We start from the raw sequence: 24,604 nt of genomic DNA, 5'->3' as shown, positions 1-24,604 counted from the left end.
CGAATGTGCGGAGGCTTTTGAACGTTATCATGATGCCGGCGAGGGAGGGGAGGTGGAGATAGTGGTGGCGATGGACGCTGAGAAAGCCTTCGATAGTGTAGAGTGGGGGTACCTGTGGGAGGTGCTGAAGAGGTTCGGGTTTGGGGAGGGGTTTGTCAGGTGGGTTAGGCTGTTGTATGAGGTCCCGATGGCGAGTGTGGCCACAAACAGGAAGAGGTCCGAGTACTTTCGGTTGCACCGGGGGACGAGACAGGGGTGTCCCCTATCCCCCCTGCTCTTCGCACTGGCGATTGAACCCCTGGCTATGGCACTGAGGGAGTCAAGGAACTGGAGGGGGTTGGTGCGTGGTGGGGAGGAGCATAGGGTGTCACTTTATGCGGACGACCTGCTGCTGTATGTGGCGGACCCGGTGGGAGGAATGCCGGATGTAATGAGGATTCTTAGGGAATTCGGCGACTTTTCGGGGTACAAGCTCAACATGTGGAAGAGAGAGCTGTTCGTAGTTCATCCAGGGGACCAGGAGAGGGAGATTGGCAAGCTCCCACTAAAAAAGGCAGAGAGGAGCTTCAGGTATCTGGGAGTCCAGGTGGCCAGGAGCTGGTGGAGCAAATGGAGGAGGGGTTCAAGAGGTGGGACGCGTTGCCGCTGTCCTTGGCGGGTAGGGTGCAGTCAATCAAAATGACGGTGCTCCCAAGGTTTTTGTTCCTGTTCCAGTGCCTCCCCATGTTTATCCCAAAGGCTTTTTTCAGGCGGGTTAACAGGAGTATAATGGGGTTTGTGTGGGCGCGAGGGTCTCAGAGGGTGAGAAAGGTGTTCCTGGAGCGAAGTAGAGATATGGGGGGGGGGACTGGCGCTGCCCAACCTCTGTGGTTACTACTGGGCCGCCAATGCGACGATGGTGCGCAAGTGGGTGATGGAGGGTGAGGGGGCCTCATGGAAGAGGCTGGAGACGGCATCTTGTGTGGGTACGAGTCTGGGGGCGCTGGCAACGGCGCCGCTGCCGCTCCCTCCAAGGAGGTATACCACGAGCCCGGTGGTGGTGGCTGCCCTCAAAATTTGGGGGCAGTGGAGGCAACACAGGGGGGAAGTGGGGGCCTCGGCAGGGACCCCATTACGGGGGAACCACCTGTTCGCCCCAGGAAGAACAGGTGGAGGGTTTGCGGGGTGGCACAGGGCAGGGATACGGAAGTTGGGGGACCCGTTTGTGGACGGGAGGTTCGCGAGCCTGGGTGAGCTGGAGGAGAAGTACGGGCTCACCCCCCCCCCCGGGGGAACACCTTCAGGTACTTACAGGTAAGGCCGTTTGCCAGACGGCAGGTGGCGGAATTCCTGCGGCTACGGCCACACACAGTACAGGACAGGGTGCTCTCAGGGGGGTGGGTGGGAGTGGGGAAGATCTCGGAAACTTACCAGGTGATGCAGGAAGAGGAGAAGGCCTCGGTGGTGGAGGTAAAAGGTAAGTGGGAGGAGGAGTTGGGAGAGGAAATTGAGGAAGGGACGTGGGCAGACGCCCTGGGGAGGGTGAACTCTTCCTCATCGTGCGCGAGGCTCAGCCTCATACAGTTTAAGGTGCTGCACAGGGCACACATGACCGGGACAAAGATGAGCCGGTTTTTTGGGGGTGCTCAGGGAGCCCAGCAAATCACACCCATATGTTCTGGGCATGCCCAGCGCTGGAGGAATTTTGGAAGGGCGTAGCGAGGACGGTGTCGAGGGTGGTAGGATCCAGGGTCAAGCCGGGCTGGGGGCTCGCAATATTTGGGGTGGCAGAGGAGCCGGGAGTGCAGGGGGCGAAAGAGGACGGAATTCTGGCCTTTGCGTCCCTGGTAGCCTGGCGAAGGATTCTTCTTCGGCGGAAGGATGTGAGGCCCCCAAGCGTGGAATCCTGGATCAACGATATGGCCGAGTTTATTAAGTTGGAGAGGGTGAAATTTGCCTTGAGATGGTCGGTACAAGGGTTCTTTAGGCGGTGGCAACCGTTCTTAGACTTCCTGGCAGAACGGTAGACATTGGTCAATGGCAGCAGCAACTCGGGGGGGGGGGGGGGGCACTTTATTTTTTTGTTTTTGTTATTTACACTGGAGGGTCTGACGGGTTGTATATACTTGTTGTATTAAGTCGGGGTGTTAATGTTAATTTATCACTTATGTACGGGGGGCGGGGGGGGGGCGGCGAGAGGGGGTATGGAGGGTTGCTTTTCTGGACTGTGTTTTGTACTTAACCCTGCTGGGTTTCTTTTTCATTTTGTTATTGATATTTTATGAAAACCTTTAATAAAAATTATTTTTTTTAAAAAGAGAGAATGAAAGCGATCTATTCATCAGCCTTGTTCTCTAAACCTTACAATCAAGAGAGTTAACATCCTGATCCAATGCTGTTGTTTGCTCTATTTTATAAAAGTTGAAGTGTCCTTCTCGTCAGCTGTAGCACAGGGATCATGAAACAAAAAGACTCCAACTACAGAACTCAGGGACTATACTGGTGTATTGAACAACTGAACTCACTGGAATACATATCTGCAGTAATATGGGGCGGGATTCTCCAGCCTCCCAACCGCGTCTCGGCAGCGCGCCATTCGCTGGCACCGGGATTCACTGCTCCAGCCACTTCCCATTGAAGCCACCCCCACGCTGCCAGGAAACCCTGCAGGGGACCAGAGAATCCCGCTGCCAGCGAACGGCTGGAGAATTCTGGCCAATCATTTTTGTTGGGTATTTCAAGGCCAAAAATTACTGTTTCAGCACAGCCAAACTTTGATTAAACAGATTCCTTTAAACATGCAACACGTTTGAGAGAGAAGACAAATAAAGAATGTAGAAACTGCGGAGCAAGATCAGATGGTCTGTAACTGCGCTTACCTAGTGGTGTATTCAGGCAGACACACATAAGATCGAACCAGAGGCTTTCTACATCCTGCAAGGTGTTGAGAGCATAGCAGCGGTTTTCAAATGGTCGGCTGCTTTTGGCCAAGTTGTAATGTGGATCACAGGTGGTGGTGTCAACAATCATGGCATTCCTTTTGATATAAACAAAAATCTAGAGGGGAAAGAAAAGAATCAAAGCTTTCGGTTTCATATTATGCCAAATAATGGTCACACAGTGTGGCATTATTTGAGCAGCTCAGTAGTGCTTGTTGGTGCGGCAGGAGAGCTGGACGTAGGCAAAGATGGGAAGGAGACATTGCAGAATGGATTTCAGGACGTCACTCTTGGCCACTGCTTAAAAAAGGTACCACTGGCCTTTGTGAAAGGCTCGACTGTCGCCACTTGTCCCCATTGCGAAAATGACCAAGACGTGGAAAGGAAGAAAATTGTACCATTCTTAGATTATGCATGTATGTGTGTGTGATATATTGAAAACATATAGCCACGCCTTCAATGAAGTCATTACAAAAATGAAGAATTTTGAAGATAACGTTTTAATTAGGTTTCGTATGCTCGTTTATACTTTATTGAAAACTAAAATATTGTGGCGGCATGGTGGCACAGAATCAGCACTGCTGCCTCAGTGTGCCGAGGACCCGGGTTCGATCCCGGCCCCGGGTCACCGTCCGTGTGGAGTTTGCACATTCTCCCCGTATCTGCGTGGGTCTCACCCCCATAACCCAAATAATGTGCAGGGGCCACGCTAAATTAAATTGCCCCTTAACTTTTTAAAAATTCATTTACGGGACGTGGGCGTCGCTGGCTAGGCCAGCATCTATTGCCCATCCATAGTTGCCCTTCAGAAGGTGGTGGTGAATTGCCTTCTTAAACCGACGCAGTCCTTGAGGTGTAGGTACACCCACTGTGCTGTTAGGAAGGGAGTTGGGGGGGAAAATAATTGGCTACATTAAATTTATTTTTAAAAAATTGAAATAATTATGTCGTTAAGCAAAACAAAAAGGCACAAGGCAATACAGGCCAACACAATGCTTAGTATGCTTCCCTGAACAGGATTAAAGTTGCAAGCATAAGATTGTAGAAGGATTATACATTAAATGGAATTTAGAAACTAAATGATAAAACTGACCCCAAGGACTTGAATGGACATTTTCCTCTGTTAAATACCCTTCTATTGTATTAAATGTAATATAATAGTACATTATGTAAAATGGTTTTCCCTCCTAGATTCTTCAAACAGTGAGCCTCCATTCAGAGATGCTAAAGATCTCTGCAATATTGTACCGTTCTCGGATACCAAGGATATGCAAGATAGTGCAGAGGGTGATTAGTGTCTCATTTTTCCTCCATACAGGAAATAATCTACTGGCTGTTTGGCAGTTTTTCCTCGGCTTCCACCAGAATAATGGATTGCCATGGGAGACACGGCGGTGCACACAGTGTAAGTTAACGTTCATGATCGTGTTATGATCGTGCTTTGCAAGGAACCTAGGTTCCAACCATACGAGAAAAAGAGTAGCTAGCCAAGATAAGCCCTCAGCCTGTCTTAGTAATGGTGACGATGAAACTATCGTCGATTGTTGTTAAAAAAATATCCATATGGTTCACTAATGTCCTTTAGGAAAATAAATCTGCCATCCTGACCCGGTCTGGCCTACATGTGACTCCAGTTCAACAGGAGCAGAGGAACAGGACACTCAGCCCCTCGAGCCTGCTCTGCCATTCGATGAGATCCTGGCTGATCTGTGGCCTAATACCTGCCTTTGGCCCATATCCCTTAATATCTTTGCACAACAAAACATTATCTCAGATTTAAAACAAACAAAGAACAAAGAAAAGTACAGCACAGGAACAGGCCCTTCGGCCCTCCAAGCCTGCGCCGACCATGCTGCCCGTCTAAACTAAAATCTTCTACACTTCCAGGTCTGTATCCCTCTATTCCCATCCTAATTATCAATTTAACAAATTATCTAGCATCAATTGCGGTTTATGGAAGAGTTCCAAACTTCTACCACCCTTTAGTATGTAGAAGTGCTTCCTAACATCTCTCGTGGTCTGGCACTGCGTTTTAGACCAGATGGGCTAATGGCTGGTCAGACGGGTGTGTCCCGAAGAACAATGGATCTGTGGCATCCTGTGTATTCTCATTAACGAGTTTAACTCTGACTGGGACAATGTAACTCGGCCAAATGTGTGTGTATCCCTCGGACTCTGTGCTAGCAGGTTTTCTTTCCCCTCAGGCTGTTTAACCCCAAAATTGCCTGCTACATTGGGGTCTCACTTCTGGATCCAATTTCCCAACATCTCCCTCGCGTGACACCATGGCCCCTGCTTCTATAATCTCCAATCAGTGGAAACAGTTTATCTATATCTACCCTGTCTTTTCCTGTTAATATCTTGAAGACTTTGATCAGATCACCCCTTAACCTTCTAAATTCTAGAGGAAAAAAGACGTAATTTGTATAATCTCTTCTCATAACTTAACCCCTGAAGTCCAGGTGTAATTCTTGTAAACCTATGTTGCACTCCCTCCAAGGCCAATATGTCCTTCTTAAGGTGTGGTGCCCAGATCTGCTCACAATACTCCAAATGGGGTCAAATCTGGGTTTGTAAAGCTCCGTCCTTATACTCTGGTCCTCTAGATATAAAGGCCAGCATTCCGTTAGCCTTCTTGATTACTTCCTGCACTTGTGCGTGGCATTTTAAAGATCTATGCACCTGAACCCCCAGCTCTCTTTGGACATCCACGGAGCTTAGCTTCATAGCATCTAGAAAGTGCCCTGAACTATCCCTTTTTGGTCCTCAATGGATAACCTCACACGTGCTTCCATTTAAATTAATCTGCCACAGTGTTGCCCATTCACCTAGTCTATTAATATCCCTTTGCAATTTTATGCTGCCATCGGCACGGTCTATAGCGCCACTCAACTTTGTGTCATTAGCAAATTTGGATATATGATTTTCTATGCCACTATCCAGGTCCTAAGTGTCCAAAGGTTAGGTTGGGTTACAGGGATAGGGCGGGTATTGGTCCTGTGCAGGGTGGTCTTTCGAATGGTCAGTGCAGACTCGATGGGTTGAATGGCCACCTTCTGCACTGTAAGGATTCTATGAAATCGTTAATGTATCATGGGAGTGTTCCTTTAAGAAAGGTTTTTGTCTTATGTCATTTCGGTTATGTCATTTTTGTGGGTGGAGCTGAGCTGTGGCTGAGAGTTTTACTTTTGCTTTCAGATACGACTGCTGTGGACTCAGGGAGAAAGAGGTGTTTTGTTCCCATTTGTCTATTTTCATTTTAAATACCTGTTCCAGTAAAAATCACCTTGGTGGTGGCTTTTAAGATATAGTTTGCTTTCGGGAAGGGTTTAAACCTGCTGGTGGGACGGGGTCAGAATCTGAGGGAAAGCCAGTCTTATTCAAGTGAGAATGCAGAGTACTGGGCCACACCCTTGAAAAGGGGTTTTTGGTTCATGGGATTTTGTTTTTGAATTGGAACAGTCAAGGGGGAATTCATTAAGTGTTATACAGAGATTACGGTCGCTGTGGGGTGACTTTATGTTTGTAATTGATAAAAATTCTTGCTGTGTGTTTATATAAATGTTAACTAAGTTAAAGTGTCTGGGAAGACTGTTGACTCACCTCAAGTGAAGGCCCTTGTGCTCATCCTAGCCAAATTCAACAAAAAGTTGTAGGTCAGGTGAACTTCATAATATACTTTGGGGTTTTAAACCCTGGCCCATAACAAATGAATAATGTGAACAATTGAGACCCAAACACAGATCCCAGTGGGACACCAATAGGCACATCCTGTCAATTAGAGTACTTACCCATTATCCCTACTTTCCCTCAACTGCCACTCAGCCAATTTCCCAGTCAGGTCAGTAAGTTGCCTTCAATTCCACGGGCTTCTACCAGAGTGGACAGCCTCTCACGTGCAACTTTATCGAATGCCTTTTGGAAGTCCATATAAACAAACTACATAGACATTTCCCTGCCCACTACCTTAGTCACCTCCTCACAAAATTCAATCAGGTTTGTCAGGCATGACCTACCCGTCATGAATCCATGCTGGCTCTCCCTGATTAACTGAAAATTTGAGATGTTCCGTTACCCTATCCTTGATTATAGACTCCAACAATTTCCCCACCACAGATGTTTGGCTAGCTGGTCTGTGATTCCCTGGTTTTCCTCTTTCACCCTTCTTAAAAAGCCGAGTGGTATGAGCTATTTTCCAATCCAGAGGAGCGACTCCTGAATTTGGGAACTCTGAAAAATTATAATTAGGGGCATCTACAATGAGCTCCCCTACTTCCTTTAACACCCTCGGATTGAAACCGTCAGGTCCTGGCCATTTGTTGCTCTTAGTTCTACAGCAAAGCAAGGTGACCGACTCTTAACTGCCCCTCTGAAATGGACCAGCAAGCCACTCAGGTCAAGGGCAATTAGGGAGGTGTAACAAATGCTGGCCTTGGCAATGTTGCCCACATCCCATGAAAGATAAATGTAAACATTAATTAATGATGGTCTGAAATGGAGTCACTCAACCCATGGATAAAGACACTGGATGTAAAACAGCACAAGCATGATTCAGAACCAAAAGCACAACATTTATACATTCTTTTGGACTTTATAATAGTGAACATTTTTTGTTGAAAGCTTACCTGATCCTTCTCTTGAAACTTTTCAGTTGGACCGAACTGTAACAGTCCCATATAACAAAGACGTTGCAAACTCTCAAAGATGGAAAATATATATCTCCTGTAAACATCAAAAGCAGTAAACATTATTTGCATTAATGATGATCTACTGAGTTGCTTTGTCAGCTGCGATTCAGACGGGAGCATTCACGCTTCTGGGTTAGAAGGTTGCAAGTTCAAACCCCAATCCAGTACTTGAGGTCAAAAATCAAGGCTGATACACCCAGAGCTGTACTGAGGGAATGCTGCACAGGCAGAGGTGCCGTTTTCTAAATGAGATGTTAAACTAAGGCTCCGACTGCCCTCACAGGTGGATGTTAAAGATCCCATGTCTCTATTTTGCAGAAGAGCAGGCAAGTTATTCCAGGTGCCCTTGGAAATATTTATCCCTTAATCAACAACACAAAACAAGATGGTCTGTCATTATCACATTATTCTTTATGGGAGCTTGCCTTGAGCAAATTGGCCGCCACATTCCCTCATTTACAACAACAGTGACAACACTTCAAAAGTATTCCATTGGCTGTAAAGTGCTTCGAGACATCAAATGGTTTCGGAAGACACTATGTAATGGCAAGTCTTCCTTTTTTAAAATGTGTTCATGGGACGAGGGCATCGCCGGCTGTGCCAGCATTTATCGCCGATCCCTAATTGCCCTTGTGGGGGCAGTTAAGACTCAACCACATTGCTGTGGGTCTGGTTTTGATGGATCCAATTGCGACTGAATATTCAAAGTATTAGTAACTTCTTGCTTACTGCTGAAAAGGGAGACATGTGGCTGAAGCTTCTGGTTTTGTACTCACCAGGTCAAACTCAAAGAATGCCAAACTTCAAACCACCATAACAATTTATACTTCAGGAGAAGAGTGCCGACTGGTTGGTAAGTCAACACTGATTGGCCAAGATGTTGCCATGGAGAAAGCAATGGGGAACTATAGGCTCGTTAAGTTCCCAGACAATTTTTTAAAAAGCACAAGACTTGAACATATTGCTTTGCCGTGTGGAGGAGGGGTCCCCATGTATGTTTCTTCTAGCAAGAGTAAAATGAGCCACTTGCGCAACATGACTGATTATCTTAACCAGGTTGTCAGAGTATCTATTAGCGCACTCAGGATTGTTCAGCAAGTGCCCAATCGCAGAACCACATCCAACAGTAGGTACTGTTTGGGTTTTGCAAGCGTGGGTTGGCTGAGTACTAGATATTACAAACAACCAAAGGAACATGCTATTTGAAACTTTTTGATTTGTATGTTATTTAGAAAATATACAAACTCAAGTGACAGAAAATCCTGAAATGTCTCCCTCCGCCTTGGCTAAATAATCTACCAACTGATGAATTTAAATATATTTAGCAGACTGTACTGCAATGACGAATTATTACTCAATTCAAACTTACTGGCTGGAGAATTTTAAAACTGGTAAGCTCGCTCAAGAAGGTGACTGATCTGTTAAAAGGGAACATTTGTACCAAGGGGCAATGTTCTGCAGGTCTTAATTTGCTCTTAACTGAGTTTCCTTTACCAGAGCTGAAAGTGCATCCTGTAACACTGGGTGCCTATTACAGGAGTTTTGTTCCTCTAACTTTGGGCATCGAATTTCACCAAGAACTTGTAGCTGAAAATTAATTTTTGTTTTGCAAGCAGCACATTCACTAGTGCACCTGTATTTAAGCTAAAATAAAGAGCTACTTCAAGCAATGATGCCTGCACAGTGAAAAATATTCTTGACAATTCTCACCGCTTATAAAGAAGTTGCTGCCTCATGGGTTGGGGCAAGTCCCTCACCAAAGAGTGCTTCATGTAAGGGTCACTTAAAAACACATCCACATTTTCAACCTATGATAAGGAGGCAAAAAGAGTACTTAGAGAAATAGAAAATCAACATTAATACCTTCACGGAAATCCTGTGTTTCGAATTCTACCACAATACTTCACACAATTATAGGATATCTCATTTGTCTAGAGCTTAAACAAAGCAGACTACAATGGGATGAGGGAGGTGTTGGCTCAGGTAGACTGGGAGCAAAGACTTTGCGGTGGGACAATTGAGGAACAGTGGAGGACTTTGAAGAGATTTTTCACAGTGCTCAGCAAAAGTATATACCCGTGAAAAGAAAGGACCATAGGAAAAGGACTAATCAGCCATGGATATCTAAAGAAATAAAGGAGGGTATCAAATTGAAAGAAAACGCATACAAAGTAGCAAACATTAGTGCGAAACTAGAGGATTGGGAAATCTTTAAGGTCAACAGAAAGCCACGAATAAAGCTCTAAAGAAAAGTAAGATAGATCATGACAGTAAACTAGCTCAGAATATAAAAACAAATAGTAAATGTTTCTAGAAATATATAACATTTAAAAGAGTAGCTAAGGTAAACTTTGGTCCTTTAGAAGACGAGAATGGGGATTTAATAATGGGAAATGAGGAAATGGCTGAGACATTGAACAGGTATTTGTGTCGGTCTTCACAGTGGAAGACACAAATAACATGGCAATAATTGATGACAAGGAGGCTATGGCAGGTGAGGATCTAGAAATGATCATTATGGGGGTATTGTTGGGAAAGCTAATGGGGCTAAAGGTAGACAAGTCTCCTGGCCCTGATGGAATGCCTTCAACAGCCCCTCGCCTGTCAGCAGACTTCTATCCCCTCCCTCTCACCCCCACCCCACAACAAAATAACAATCCCAACCCCCATCAACATACTTATCACCTGCTCACCCCCCACTGCGCTTCCGTGAGTTAGTCTGCCCAGCAGCCCATGCCCATGGCGCCCAGCATGCTACCCCCCGCTGATTCCTCTCCCCCCAGCTCAACCATCCTCCCAGTGCAAACTTTACAATCCCCACTAAACACAAAGAAAAGAGAAATCGACCATTCCCCATCAAGAACGAAACAAACCCCAAACAGAGCAACGGCCTCAAATACAGTGCAAAGGTGGTTCATACAAACCGGGAGAAAACCAAAATACAAGATAGGAACATCCCTTCCAGTGTTCAATGTCCTCCTTCTCCTGCCAGTCCACTGTCTCTAACAAATTGCATTGCCTCTTCTCGCGACCCAAAGTAGAGTTTCCAGCCTTCATACGTTACCCACACACATGCTGGGGATAACATGCCGAACTTCACCCCTTCTTAAAGAGGGCCGTCTTCACCTTATTGAAGCTCGCCCTCCTTTTGGCCAGCTCTGCACCCAGGTACTGATAGACGCGCAGCTCGCTGCCTTCCCAAGTACAGCACCTCATCTGCCTGGCCAACCTCAAAATCCGTTCCTTATCCAGGAACCAGTGCAGTCGCACCACCATCGCCCTCGGTGGCGCATTCCCTTGCCGCTTCCTCATAAGCGACCTGTGTGCCTGGTCCACCTCCAAGGGCCGAGCAAACGCTCCTTCCCTCAGCAGCTTCTCGAACATCCGCGCCACATATGCACCAGCGTCCGCTCGCTCACTGCCCTCCGGCAGACCCAGGATTCTCAAGTTCTGCCTGCGCGATCTATTCTTCAGGTCCTCCAGCCTCCTCTGTTGATCTCTCATCGACCCCATCTCTGCTGCTATCGAGGAAAGCTGCTCCTCGTGCTCCCCCACCTTCTGGATCGCCTGGCCCTGGGCCTCTAACCTTATTTCCATGTGGTCAATCCCCATCTTTTATCGGATCCACCACCCTGTCCAGTTCCTCCAAGTTCTCCTTCCTCTGCTGGGCAGACTTCCCGTGGTAGAAGCTCACTAACTGATCCGTCGACCACTGGGCCATCAAGCTCGGACCCTGACCCTCTGCCATCATTCCCCGTGTCACAGGCTCCACACCAGTTTTCAACAATTGTTCCCTCCTTTTTCAACCACCTAGAACATAGAACATACAGTGCAGAAGGAGGCCATTCGGTCCATCGAGTCTGCAGCGACCCACTTAAGCCCCCACTTCCACCCTATCCCCGTAACCCAATAACGCCTCCTAACCTTTTTGGACACTAAGGGCAATTTAGTTTGGCCAATCCACCTAACCTGCACATCTTTGGACTGTGGGAAGAAACCGGAGCACCCAGAGGAAACGCCGCAGACACGGGGAGAATGTGCAGACTCCGCACAGACAGTGACCCAGCAGGGAATCGAACCCGGGACCCTGGCGCTGTGAAAACACAGTGCTATCCACTTGTGCTACCATGCTGCCCACCTTTGGCCCACAAATCCATACACCGGTGGGATACTCTCTTCTTCCAGCCCTCCTGCACCTTTTACAATCACTCCTCCAATAGCCGGGGAAAAGGTCCAAAAAGTTCACCACGAGCGGGAACCACCAAATATGCGACCACTCACATTATGGCCATCACCGGAACTCCTCGTTCTCATGTTCTTATGAGAAATTTAAACTCGGTACTCGTAAAGCTTAAATTAAAAAAATTATTTTCTCTTTAGCTCTGAAGAGGATTCATATGGACTCGAAAGGTTAATTGTTTCTCTCTCCACAGATGCAGCTGAGCTTTCCGGCCTTTTCATGGTTTTTAAATTCGGATTTCCAGCATCCGCAGTATTCTGCTTTCATTTTGTTCCCTTATATGCAACAACATTGTTTGCGCAGTTTGGAATTCAACAGTGGGATCTTTTAAATGCTCATAAATTGTTGAGAGTTTCATTAATCCAGCAGAGCCACTCATTTTCAGGTCTGTAACTCCCCCTCCTCACCTATTGATTACTATCCATTTATATGCATTATATAACGCAGACATAAAGCTTTGAAAATCATGGGGATCACTATAAAGTTAGTTACCTAGCTCTTGTAGGATGTCAACATGTTTCCATTTGTTAGGAAGTTTTAAAGCATTATAGTTAAAATCATAGAATCCCTACAGTGCAGAAGGAGGGCATTTGGCCCATCAAGCCTGCATCGACCCTTCGAATGAGCACTTTACTCATATCCACTCCTCCACCCATCCCACCCTATCCCTGTAACCCCATAAGCTAGCCTGCACATCCCTGGACACTAAGGGTAATGTATATAGCCAATCCACCTAACCTGCACATCTTTGGACAGTGGGAGGAAATCGGAGCACCCGGGGAAACCCATGCAGTCAGGGAGAGAATGTACAAACTCCACACAAACACTGACCCAAGGCCGGAATTGAACTCGGATCTCTGGCGTTGTGAGGCAGCAGTGCTAACCAATATGCCACCATGCCGCCCTTTGTATTGGTAACATTAGAAATAAGACAGTTTTAAGTGGATTTAATGTTATGTTTCTGTGCTTGGAAGGGTAAAACCAGTTACTGTCCAGATAACCAGGGAATTAGGACAGAAACGACTGAAGTGAAAGCACATAGGCACCAACGATATAGGTAAAAAACGGGACGAGGTCCTACAAGCTGAATTCAGGGAGTTAGGAGTTAAACTAAAAGGTAGGACCTCAAAGGTAGTAATCTCAGGATTGCTACCAGTGCCACGAGCTAGTCAGAGTAGGAATGTCAGGATAGATAGGATGAATGCGTGGCTCGAGAGATGGTGCAAGAGGGAGGGATTCAAATTCATGGGGCATTGGAACCGGTTCTGGGGGGAGGTGGGACCAGTACAAACCGGACGGTCTGCACCCGGGCAGGACTAGAACCGATGTCCGAGGGGGGGTGTTTGCTAGAGCTGTTGGGGAGAGTTTAAACTAATGTGGCAGGGAGATGGGAACCGATGCAGGAAGTTGGAAGGGAGTAAAACAGGGACAGAAACAAAAGGCAGTAAGGGGGAAAGTGTAAGGCAGAGAAGCCATAGTCAAAAATCAAAAAGGGCGACAGTACAAGGTACAGTGACTGAGGGGAGCTCAGTCAATACGACCAGGAATACTAAAAGGAATAAAACGGGAAGTGAAAACATTAACGGTAAGCGACGCGGCAGGTTGTTACATGACGATATGGGTTCAACGACAAGGAAAATTAGGAGAAAGGTTAAGAGGAAATATAACTTAGGAGAGGTTACTGATCGAGGTGTTAAGATTCAAAACAGAGGTATAAAAGCCAGCATAAGTGTACTTTACCTGAATGCTCGTAGTATTCGGAATAAGGTAAATGAGTTGATGGCGCAAATCATCGTGAATGACTATGATTTAGTGGCCATTACTGAAACATGGTTAAAGGATGGTCACAACTGGTGGTTAAATATCCGAGGGTATCAATCTATTCGGAAGGACAGAGTGGATGGTAAGGGAGGTGGTGTAGCTCTGTTATTTATGGATGACATCCGGGCAATAGTAAGGGATGACATCGGTGCTATGGAGGATAAGGTTGAATCCATTTGGGTGGAAATCAGGAATAGTAAGGCGAAAAAGTCACTGATAGGAGTAGTCTATAGGCCACCAAATAGTAACATTATGGTGGGGCAGGCAATAAACAAAGAAATAACTGATGCATGTAGAAATGGTACAGCAGTTATCATGGGGGATTTTAATCTACATGTCGATTGATTTAACCAGGTCGGTCAAGGCAGCCTTGAGGAGGAGTTTATAGAATGTATCCGCGATAGTTTCCTAGAACAGTATGTAATGGAACCTACGAGGGAACAAGCGGTCCTAGATCTGGTCCTGTGTAATGAGACAGGATTGATTCAGGATCTCATAGTTAGGGATCCTCTCGAAGGAGCGATCACAATATGGTGGAATTTAAAATACAGATGGAGGGTGAGAAGGTAAAATCAAACACTAGAGTTTTGTGCTTAAACAAAGGAGATTACAATGAGATGAGAGAAGAACTAGCTAAGGTAGACTGGGAGCAAAGACTTTATTGTGAAACAGTTGAGGAACAGTGGAGAACCTTCCAAGCGATTTTTCACAGTGCTCAGCAAAGGTTTATACCAACAAAAAGGAAGGACGGTAGAAAGAGGGAAAATCGACCGGGGATATATAAGGAAATAAGGGAGAGTATCAAATTGAAGGAAAAAGCATACAAAGTAGCAAAGATTAGCGGGAGACTAGAGGACTGGGAAATCTCTGGCATAGACAGAGTGGATAGTCAGAGGCTTTTCCCCAGGGTAGAGGGGTCAATTACTAGGGGGCATAGGTTTAAGGTGAGAGGGGCAAGGTTTACAGTAGATGTACGAGGCAAGTTTTTTTACGCAGAGGGTAGTGGGTGCCTGGAACTCGCTACCGGAGGAGGTGGTGGAAGCAGGGGCGATAGTGACATTTAAGGGGCATCTTGACAAATACATGAATAGGATGGGAATAGAGGGATACGGACCCAGGAAGTGTAGAAGATTGTAGTTTAGTCGGGCAGCATGGTCGGCACGGGCTTGGAGGGCCGAAGGGCCTGTTCCTGTGCTGTACATTTCTTTGTTCTTTGTTTGTTCTTTGTTCTTTAGGGGGCAACAGAAAGCTACTAAAAACGCTATAAAGAGTAAGATAGATCATGAGAGTAAACTTGCTCAGAATATAAAAACAGATAGCAAAAGTTTCTACAAATATATAAATCAAAAAAGAGTGGCTAAGGTAAATATTGGTCCTTTAGAGGAGGAGAAGGGAGATTTAATAATGGGAGATGAGGAAATGGCTGAGGAACTGAACAGGTTTTTTGGGTCGGTCTTCACATTGGAAGACACAAATAACATGCCAGTGACTGATGGAAATGAGGCTATGACAGGTGAGGACCTTGAGAGGATTGTTATCACCAAGGAGGTAGTGATGGGCAAGCTAATGGGGCTAAAGATAGACAAGTCTCCTGGCCCTGATGGAATGCATCCCAGAGTGCTAAAAGAGATGGCGCGGGAAATTGCAAATGCACCAGTGATAATTTCCCAAAATTCACTAGACTCTGGGGTGGTCCCGGCGGATTGGAAATTAGCAAACGTGACACCACTGTTTAAAAAAGGAGGTAGGCAGAAAGCGGGTAATTATAGGCCAGTGAGCTTAACTTCGGTAGTAGGGAAGATGCCGGAATCTATCAAGGAAGAAATAGCGAGGCATCTGGATGGAAATTGTCCCATTGGGCAGACGCAGCATGGGTTCATAAAGGGCAGGTCGTGCCTAACTAATTTAGTGGAATTTTGGTATATCTGGATTTCCAGAAAGCCTTTGACAAGGTGCCACACAAAAGGTTGCTGCATAAGATAAAGATGCATGGCATTAAGGGGAAAGTAGTAGCATGGATAGAGGATTGGTTAATTAATAGAAAGCAAAGAGTGGGGATTAATGGGTGTTTCTCTGGTTGGCAATCAGTAGCTAGTGGTGTCCCTCAGGGATCAGTGTTGGGCCCACAACTGTTCACAATTTACATAGATGATTTGGAGTTGGGGACCAAGGACAATGTGTCCAGGTTTGCAGACGACACTAAGATAAGTGGTAAAGCAAAAAGTGCAGAGGATACTGGAAGTCTGCAGAGGGATTTGGATAGGCTAAGTGAATGGGCTAGGGTCTGGCAGATGGAATACAATGTTGACAAATGTGAGGTTATCCATTTTGGTAGGAAGAACAGCAAAAGGGATTATTATTTAAATGATAAAATATTAAAACATGCTGCTGTGCAGAGAGACCTGGGTGTGCTAGTGCAGGAGTCGCAAAAAGTTGGTTTACAGGTGCAACAGGTGATTAAGGCAGCAAATGGAATTTTGTCCTTCATTGCTAGAGGAATGGAGTTTAAGACTAGGGAGGTTATGCTGCAATTGTATAAGGTGTTAGTGAGGCCACACCTGGAGTAGTGTGTTCAGTTTTGTTCTCCTTACTTGAGAAAGGACGTACTGGCACTGGAGGGTGTGCAGAGGAGATTCACTAGGTTAATCCCAGAGCTGAAGGGGTTGGATTACGAGGAGAGGTTGAGTAGACTGGGGACTGTACTCGTTGGAATTTAGAAGGATGAGGGGGGATCTTATAGTAACATATAAAATTATGAAGGGAATAGATAGGATAGATGCGGGCAGGTTGTTTCCACTGGCGGGTGAAAGCAGAACTAGGGGGCTTAGCCTCAAAATAAGGGGAAGTAGATTTAGGACTGAGTTTAGGAGGAACTTCTTCACCCAAAGGGTTGTGAATCTATGGAATTCCTTGCCCAGTGAAGCAGTAGAGGCTCCTTCATTAAATGTTTTTAAGATAAAGATAGATAGTTTTTTGAAGAATAAAGGGATTAAGAGTTATGGTGTTCGGGACGGAAAGTGGAGCTGAGTCCACAAAAGATCAGCCATGATCTCACTGAATGGTGGAGCAGGCTCGAGGGGCCAGATGGCCTACTCCTGCTTCTAGTTCTTATGTTTAAAAGTGTCATTTAGAAAACCTGGTCTGGATTTTGGAATGCAAATCACTAAGGGAAAACATTGCTATGAGAAGATTTTAAAACAAGTTTTGGGGAGTGGAGTTTGGAAACTCTCATGTGACAACCATCTGGGGGGATTCGGAGGAGAAATCCACAGACATTAACTTGGGTTCAGAGCCGAGTGTGTATTTGACCACAATCATCTTGTATGCTTAAAAGGGACATTGTGTTAATGAGACCATTTAGGGGGTGACAATGGTGTAACGGATTGTCACTGGACTAGTAAGCCGGAGACCTAGGATAATGCTCTGGGGGCCCAGGTTCAAATCCCACCATAGCAGTGGTAAAATTTGAACTGAATAAAAATCTGACCATGAAACTACTGTTGAGTGTTGTAAATTCCATCTGGTTCACTCATGTCCTTTAAGAAAGGAAATTTGAAGTCTTTACCCCAGATCCACGACACTGGGGTTGACTCCTCGATGCCCATTCAAGGGCAATTAGGGACGGGCAATAAATGCTGGCCCACCCAGCAACACCCTCATCCAATTAAAGAATTTTTAAAAATTATAGTTGAAGATGTACTTTATAATCTTTGTTATCCTAAAACTTGTGTGTAATTGTTAGGATAAAGTGGGGAGTAAAGGAGTATTGTCTAATCAATTTTTCCATGTTTAATACATGTCATTTTCTTGATGTTAAAACGAATTAGTGGTCCTGTGACTGTTTCTCCATGGTATGTTACAAGAAAGTAGAATGGTCTTTTGAGCCAGGGTTCTATTCTGGAATCCTTCCACCCAGTTATAACATCAACTGGTATCACAACATTTTGTATTTATTTATTCATATTTTTAAAAATAAATTTAGAATATCCAATTATTTTCTTTCCAATTAAGAGGCAATTTAGCGTGGCCAGTTCACTAACCCGCACAGCTTTGGGTTGTGGGGGCAAAACCCACGCAGACACGGGGAGAATGTGCAAACTCCACACGGTCAGTGACCCAGAGCCGGGATTCGAACTCGGCTCGTCAGCGCCACATTCCCAGTGCTAACCACTGCGCCACCCCTACATTTTTTTTTTTAAAATAAATTTTTAGAGTACCCAATTATTTTTTTTTTCCACTTAACACGTTCCAACTTAACACGTCCAAGTGCTATCCATTGCGCCGCGTGCCGCCCTATATTTTGAATTTATAAAGATATCCCTCAGCTATGTTACATTATAGAAATTGAGACCTTCAAAACCAGAGTGCATCTACAGATTTATGACTGTCACCTGGTGCACTATTTCTAGTTAGGCTGTTAATGGCAAATATAATACTCAACTTAACAATGTGTTCAAGAAATGAAGTCATTGTATTACCTTGTGGCTGACTTGTACTATCTGGACAAAGATAGAGAGGGGAACACAGAGCAATATGTCACTAACGAGAGCCCAACCATGTCCAAACTCTCTGTGAATAGGCGTAGGAGGGGTGTATCTCTTCCACGATACCTCATCCACATAAACTGTTTATAAAAAAAAGTTAAATGAACTAATTGCAACTGCAAAAACCAGAATACAACTTCCTTTGATGGCTTTTAGCTTCCTTAAAACAGTCTTTGAACAATGGTCACACAAGCTTAGTTTCTTAATTTGTTTTTAGGAAGACTGACCTCAAGCATGGGGCAAGAGAAACGATCCAACTATTTCTCTCCAGAATGGTGTGTGTTTCTAACCACAAAACCAAGAGCTTAGAATTACAAACTCACAATTTTAAAAAAATTGATTTACAGGGTTGCAAATATTTTGAAACAGTAGTACAGGGTCAGATAATGTAATCTAGGTGGTGGGGCTGCGGAAAAGAAAATCACAAGTGAACGTACTCAGGTAATTTCAGATACTATCAATGCAATAGCCACATGCAGGTTTAAGAGCAATGATTGGGATCTTAGATGATCGGTGCGTTTAGCCCCACAATTTCCGTCTCGAGTTGTAACAGGGGCAGCACGGTAGCATTGTGGATAGCACAATTGCTTCACAGCTCCAGGGTCCCAGGTTCGATTCTGGCTTGGGTCACTGTCTGTGTGGAGTCTGCACATCCTCCCCGTGTGTGCGTGGGTTTCCTCCGGGTGCTCCGGTTTCCTCCCAGTCCAAAGATGTGCGGGTTAGGAGGATTGGTCATGATAAATTGCCCTTAGTGTCCAAAATTGCCCTTAGTGTTGGGTGGGGTTACTGGGTTATGGGGATAGGGTGGAGATGCTGAACTTGGGTAGGGTGCTCTTTCCAAGAGCCGGCGCAGACTCAATGGGTCGAATGGCCTTCTTCTGCACTGTAAATTCTATGATAATCTATGGTAACGGAAAAGATGATGATGAGAGAGCAATTAATGCTGGAGCAATTCTTGTTGCCTCAAAACTCTGGTTTAGAACAATCAAACTTGTTTTTTTAAAAGAATTTGTTAGGAAAACAAAAAGTAGTTTTGAGGGATTTATATTTGTACTGGTAAACATTAGAAATAAGGCATAGTTTTAGGTATGTTTAATATAATGCTCTGTGTAAGCCTACAGTTAAAGACTCATACTGGACAAAGATTTTGTATTTGTGGGGGTTGGTTAAGTTCCAACTAGTTTTTTAAAAATTGTGTTTAGAGAGGGTCATGGTGCAAAAAATAAACAAAAGGCGTAAGCATGCGACTGCTGCTTAGCAACTGGAGGTCCTTGAAAGGTAAAAAAAAATTAAAGTTTTAGTTTAGGTAATTTGAGAGCAGTTAGAGAGAGTATCTCGGGAAGTGAACATCACTCAAGAGTGCCAGAAGAAAGATTGGTCAGGGCAGGAGCTGAAGGGGCGGCATGTGGCGCAGTGGTTAGCACTGGGACTCCGGCGCTGAGGACCCGGGTTCGAATCCTGGCCGTGGGTCACTGTCCATGTGGAGTTTGCACATTCTCCCCATGTCTGCGTGGTTTCACCCCCACAACCCAAAGATGTGCTAGATAGGTGGATTGGCTATTCTAAATTGCCCCTTAATTGGAAAAGAAAAATAATTGGCTACTCTAAATTTATTTTAAAAAATTTTAAACAAAGGATTAGAGCTGCAAAGAGGCAGACTTCCTAAAGTACAAGCTAAATTGGGATACAAAGAGTGTCTAAGAAGTCTGGAGTTAAGTGAACATAGGCCAAAGGTATTGTTCAAAAGAATTCAAGAAAGATTAAATAAAGCATTCAGAATTAAAGAGACAATTACAGCAACTAGATTTAAAGTGGAACAGCAGACTTCAGAGGTGATGTCATTTTATTACCATCTGGGAATCGAACGTTAAAGCCATTATGAGCAGTTTGCAGAATTTGTAGGACAAAAAAAATCCTAAAGGAGTTGGTGTGAAATACAGGGCTGGAGTCGCTGTTAAAAGTGGAGAGGAAGCTTTGTTTGATGGTGTCATTTGTTAAATCTGGACTGGATTTCAGAATGCAAACCGCCAAGGGAGAGCATTATTATGAGAGAAGGATTTTAAGCGTATTTGTGGGATTGGAGTTTGGAAACTCTCATGAGACAATCATCTGGGGATCTAGAGGAGAAATCCACAGACACTAACTTGGGTTCCGAGTGGAGTGCGTGCATTTGATCACGGTCATCTTGTGTGCTTAAAAGGGACTTTTTGTGTTGAGACCACTGTAGTTTAAGATGTACTTAATCCATGTTAATCATTAAATCTTTGTGTATTTGTTAAGCTAAGGGGAAAGTAAAGTAGTACTGTATTATAATCCAATCTTTTCATGTTTAATAAACGTTTTGTTCCTTGTTGTTAAAACTAATTAGGGTCGACACGGTGGCAGTGTTAGCACTGTTGCCTCACAGCACCAGGGACCAGAGTTCAATTCTAACCTTGGATGATTGTGGAGTTTGCATGTTCTCCCCGTGTCTGCGTGGGTTTCCTCCAGGTGCTCCAGTTTCTTCCCACAGTCAATATGTGCAGGTTAGGTGGATTGGCCATGCTAAATTTCCCCCGTGTCCAAAGGTTAGGTGGGGTTACGGGGATAGGGCGGTGGATTAGGCCTAGGTAGGGTACGTTTTTGGAAAGTTGGTGCAGATACGATATGCCAAATGGCCTCCTTCTGCACTGTAGGGATTCTATGATAATTAGCGGTGCTATGACTCTCTTCCTCCGCGTTTTATTTTAAAAAAAAGTAGAAGTTACGGTCTTTTGAGCCAGGATTGGATTCTGAGATCTTTCCTTCCAGTTATAACATCAACTGGGAACGTAACCAAAAACTCTACCATGACCTGCTGAGTAACAATACAGGTGTTGGTCAATTGTAGATTTGAACGTCCAGCATGAATTCAAAAAATTATAAATCTCACCCTTGCTTAGATGATCAGTGGAAAGTCCAAATTTCTAGTATTGAAGTCATGTATTACAAATGCAAAATTGTTCGTTGATAATTTTTTTATTGTTTAAGTTGTTTGTCTATTCAGCATGCATGGAGAATGGGTGATGCCGGATAATCTCAAATGCCGGTTCTGTGTTTTCAGCCAATCAGAACACGGGGGGGGGGGGGGGGGGGGGGGGGGGGGAAGAGAAAGAGAGAGAGGAGAGAGAAGGCGCGCACAGAGAGGAGGGTAGAGCAGTTTAAAGATTCACCTATAGCGGCAAATAATCTTGCACCAGCCCTGATGATGCCATGTCTGTTGAAAGATGCAGTACCCAGACATGCTTTCAGCAGAATTCAAATAAATGATCCTTTTTCGACTTACATTAACTTTTGGAATGTATCTCAACATTTACTGCCTCAATGATAATATCCAGTCAGCATGGAGCTGTTTTCACAAGTCAGACTAAATTCTCATTTAAGGAAAACAATGCTACAATGCTAGTAGATGTGGATTGGGCATGATAGGGCAAGCACCATCATTTTAATATCTACATCAAATTAAGGTTGGTGGCAGTGCACACAATTATAGTTCCTACCCAATAAAGGTATACAATAAACCACAACACAAAGATGTGCACAGTAAGAAGTCTTACAACACCAGATTAAAGTGCAACTGGTTTCCCACCTCTTCATTCACCTGAGGAAGGAGTTGCGCTCCGAAAGATTCGAAACAAACCTGTTGGACTTTAACCCAGTGTTGTAAGACTTCTTACTGTGCTCACCCCAGTCCAATGCCGGCATCTCCACATCAAAGATGTGCAGGTTAGGTGGATTGCCATGCTAAATTGCCCCTTAATTGGAAAAAAAATAATTGGGTACTCTAAATTTATTTTTTTTTAAAGGTATGCAGTAAAAACAATCACATTGCACTTAAGCATTAGATTAATTTGATATCAGACCAATGCACACAGTTCTCAGGGGGAAACTCCCAATTTAATTCCAGTAACTGGAAATTCCTCGTTAAAATTTAATTGCCATTTTATTTTATTTTTTTTAAAATGAGGACGAGGGTGATGAAGTCCATCCATTCACCACTTGATTCCAACTGTGTGCGAAGACGACATCTTATTCTAATGGGTATAACATGAGAAGCATAAAACATTGGTCCAATGATATGAGAGTCATTTAAGGAGAATAATTTTAACCTGATACTGCTTGTCAACGTTGTCGGAATGAGCATGACATTGGAGAATAACAAAAACTCAAATTACCAGTCTCTTTCACATGCAGATATTCTATATCCCCCGCCCACTGGCAAGCTCCACCAATCTCAACGGTAGTCGATGACCTCCCAGGCGTTCCATTAGCGGCTGCTTTGTTCCCGCTTGTATTAACGTTAGTGGACTCATTTGATGTGGATGGGACAGCTGCTTCAAGTGCTGCGTCTGCAGCCAAAGCTTCTTTGGTGCCATCTTGTGGATCACTGGTCGACGGCTCAGACTCGGCCGCTTCCTCGCAGGCTCTTTGAAGAGGATGCCCGTAAACGATGTACCACAGGAACATGTGAACCAGGCGAAGCCGAGGCATTTTGGGAAGGAAGCCAAGTGACCGCCCAAGCCCGGGAACTGAAGGAAAGATGACATTTTTTAAAATTACAGGCAGAAGTGCAATTGTAACTTTGTTGATCTCTACATTCAGGCAAAATCATGAAATTAGTGCAACACAACAACTTTTGCATCAGGGAGAAGGGAACATAAAGAGTACGAGAGGAAATCATTGATAAATTAATGTCAAACAATAGCTGGGCCAAAGTTAAGAATGCTTTGTGCAAATTTGAGTCCCTATTATACAGAAATAATCCATACAGGGTCCAGTGCAGAGACCTGGAATTCCCCTCACTGGAGCAGAAAAGGCAAGGAGGAGATTAAATGGAGGATTCTGATGAAGTGAATTGGGAAAGATCACTTCTATTTGTTGGAGAAATTTCTTTGTAGAATCACGACTATCGGGAGGAGTGGAGAACAACAACACTGGACAAACTGGTTCAGTATCGGAAATGTAGGGAGATGGAGCAGAGAACAGGGTGGCGAGTTTAGTTTTGAATTGATCGAGCAAAGAGCCGAATATCGTTTATAGTATTATCATTTTTTCCTGACAAACAGGATTTAAAACAAAATTACGTCAGTTTTGCAACCGCTAATTAACAACAATGGCTCTCTCCAAATGCTCAGGCAGGTTATTTTTACCTATAAGAGGGCGGTAATTCTTGAGTGGAGTGACTCCCATTTTCTCATCCGTTTTACTCGTGGAGCATTTGTTGGCGATCTCTGCATTCCGTTTCTGCTCGGAGCCGGATGGTGAGACAGATGGAGTGTTTTCTTTTGTCTGTTTTTCCCTCTCTTTCTGAGCATGCAGCTCCAACACCTTCATTCTGCAAAATAAAAAGCCAGAGCAAACCACAGTCGCTGTTAGATTTACAACAAGTGTCATGAGAATGTCACTTTAAGAAATGTTTGGCTGCTCATGTTACTGCAGTGATGTCAGAGTGTGGGTGGAGCTGAGCTCTGGCTCTGCTTTTCAGTTTCACTTTGAGAAAAGCCTGGGTGTGTCGGTGTTTTTTTGGTTTCGTTTTCAGTGTTGGAGCTGAAGCCAGACAAAGCAGGTGTACTGTTGAACTCTCTGCCATGAAAAGACTATCTCTTGATCATTTGGTGAATTCAAAATTATAAATGTTTTCAGTAGTGTATGTTAAAAGGTGTTTCTTTTGTCTTCTGGATGTTGTTTGGGAAGTTATTAAGGATTACTTAGTGTTGTATTTGAATTGATGGTTGCTAAGACGTTCACCGTATGTTTTAAAAAGGTTAACTTGAGTTCATAGAATAAACATTGTTTTGCTTTAAAAAATACTTTTCCACTTCTGCTGTACCACAACTGTAGAGTGGGCTGTGTGCTCACCATACCACAATCTAGTAAAAGTTGTCGGTCAGGTGAACTCCATGATACACTTTGGGGTTCTCTAAACCCTGGCCCATAATACAAGTTAAACAAATACAGAAGACAAGGAAATGCAAGTAGATTACAGCGACCCGAATTATTTGACCAGTCTCAGTAATGGACCTGAAACAAAATTACACTGGTGGAATTGCTTACTCCATGTCCGAGCCCGCAGAATTTGCAGCATTTTGTGCTCGGAAAAATAAATCATCTTGTCCAGTATTTTAACTTAAGCTTTGGTAAAATGAAATGAAAATCGCTCATTGTCACAAGTAGGCTTCAAATGAAGTTACTGTGAAAAGCCCCTAGTCGCCACATTCCGGCAACTGTTTGGGGAGGCTGGTACGGGAATTGAACCCGTGCTGCTGGCCTGCCTTAAAAGCCAGCTATATAGCCCTGTGCTAAACCAGCCTGACTGACTGACTGAGTGGCTGCATTTGATATAACCATTAATTTGAATTAACAGAAGTACATTGC

The 24,604-nt window shown here is 44.4% G+C and overlaps 1 protein-coding gene across 1 annotated transcript in view; it reads right to left on the bottom strand.

The window, feature by feature from the left end:
* Positions 1 to 24,604, bottom strand: part of LOC140394415 (general transcription factor 3C polypeptide 1-like) — a 97,260-nt gene that overhangs the window by 43,835 nt on the left and 28,821 nt on the right. The window contains exons 14-19 of the mRNA XM_072481667.1: positions 23,380 to 23,564; positions 22,405 to 22,758; positions 18,146 to 18,291; positions 9,317 to 9,414; positions 7,544 to 7,640; positions 2,859 to 3,036 (exon numbers count right to left, since the gene is read on the bottom strand). Coding sequence (XP_072337768.1) covers positions 2,859 to 3,036; positions 7,544 to 7,640; positions 9,317 to 9,414; positions 18,146 to 18,291; positions 22,405 to 22,758; positions 23,380 to 23,564 — 1,058 coding nt within the window. The remainder of the gene's footprint in view (positions 1 to 2,858; positions 3,037 to 7,543; positions 7,641 to 9,316; positions 9,415 to 18,145; positions 18,292 to 22,404; positions 22,759 to 23,379; positions 23,565 to 24,604) is intronic.

The sequence above is a fragment of the Scyliorhinus torazame genome, chromosome 17 (assembly GCF_047496885.1).
Source record: "Scyliorhinus torazame isolate Kashiwa2021f chromosome 17, sScyTor2.1, whole genome shotgun sequence".
NCBI classification, from domain to species: Eukaryota; Metazoa; Chordata; class Chondrichthyes; order Carcharhiniformes; family Scyliorhinidae; genus Scyliorhinus; species Scyliorhinus torazame.
The sequence above is the reverse complement of the archived record's forward strand: the minus strand, read 5'-3'. Positions and strand labels throughout refer to the sequence as shown.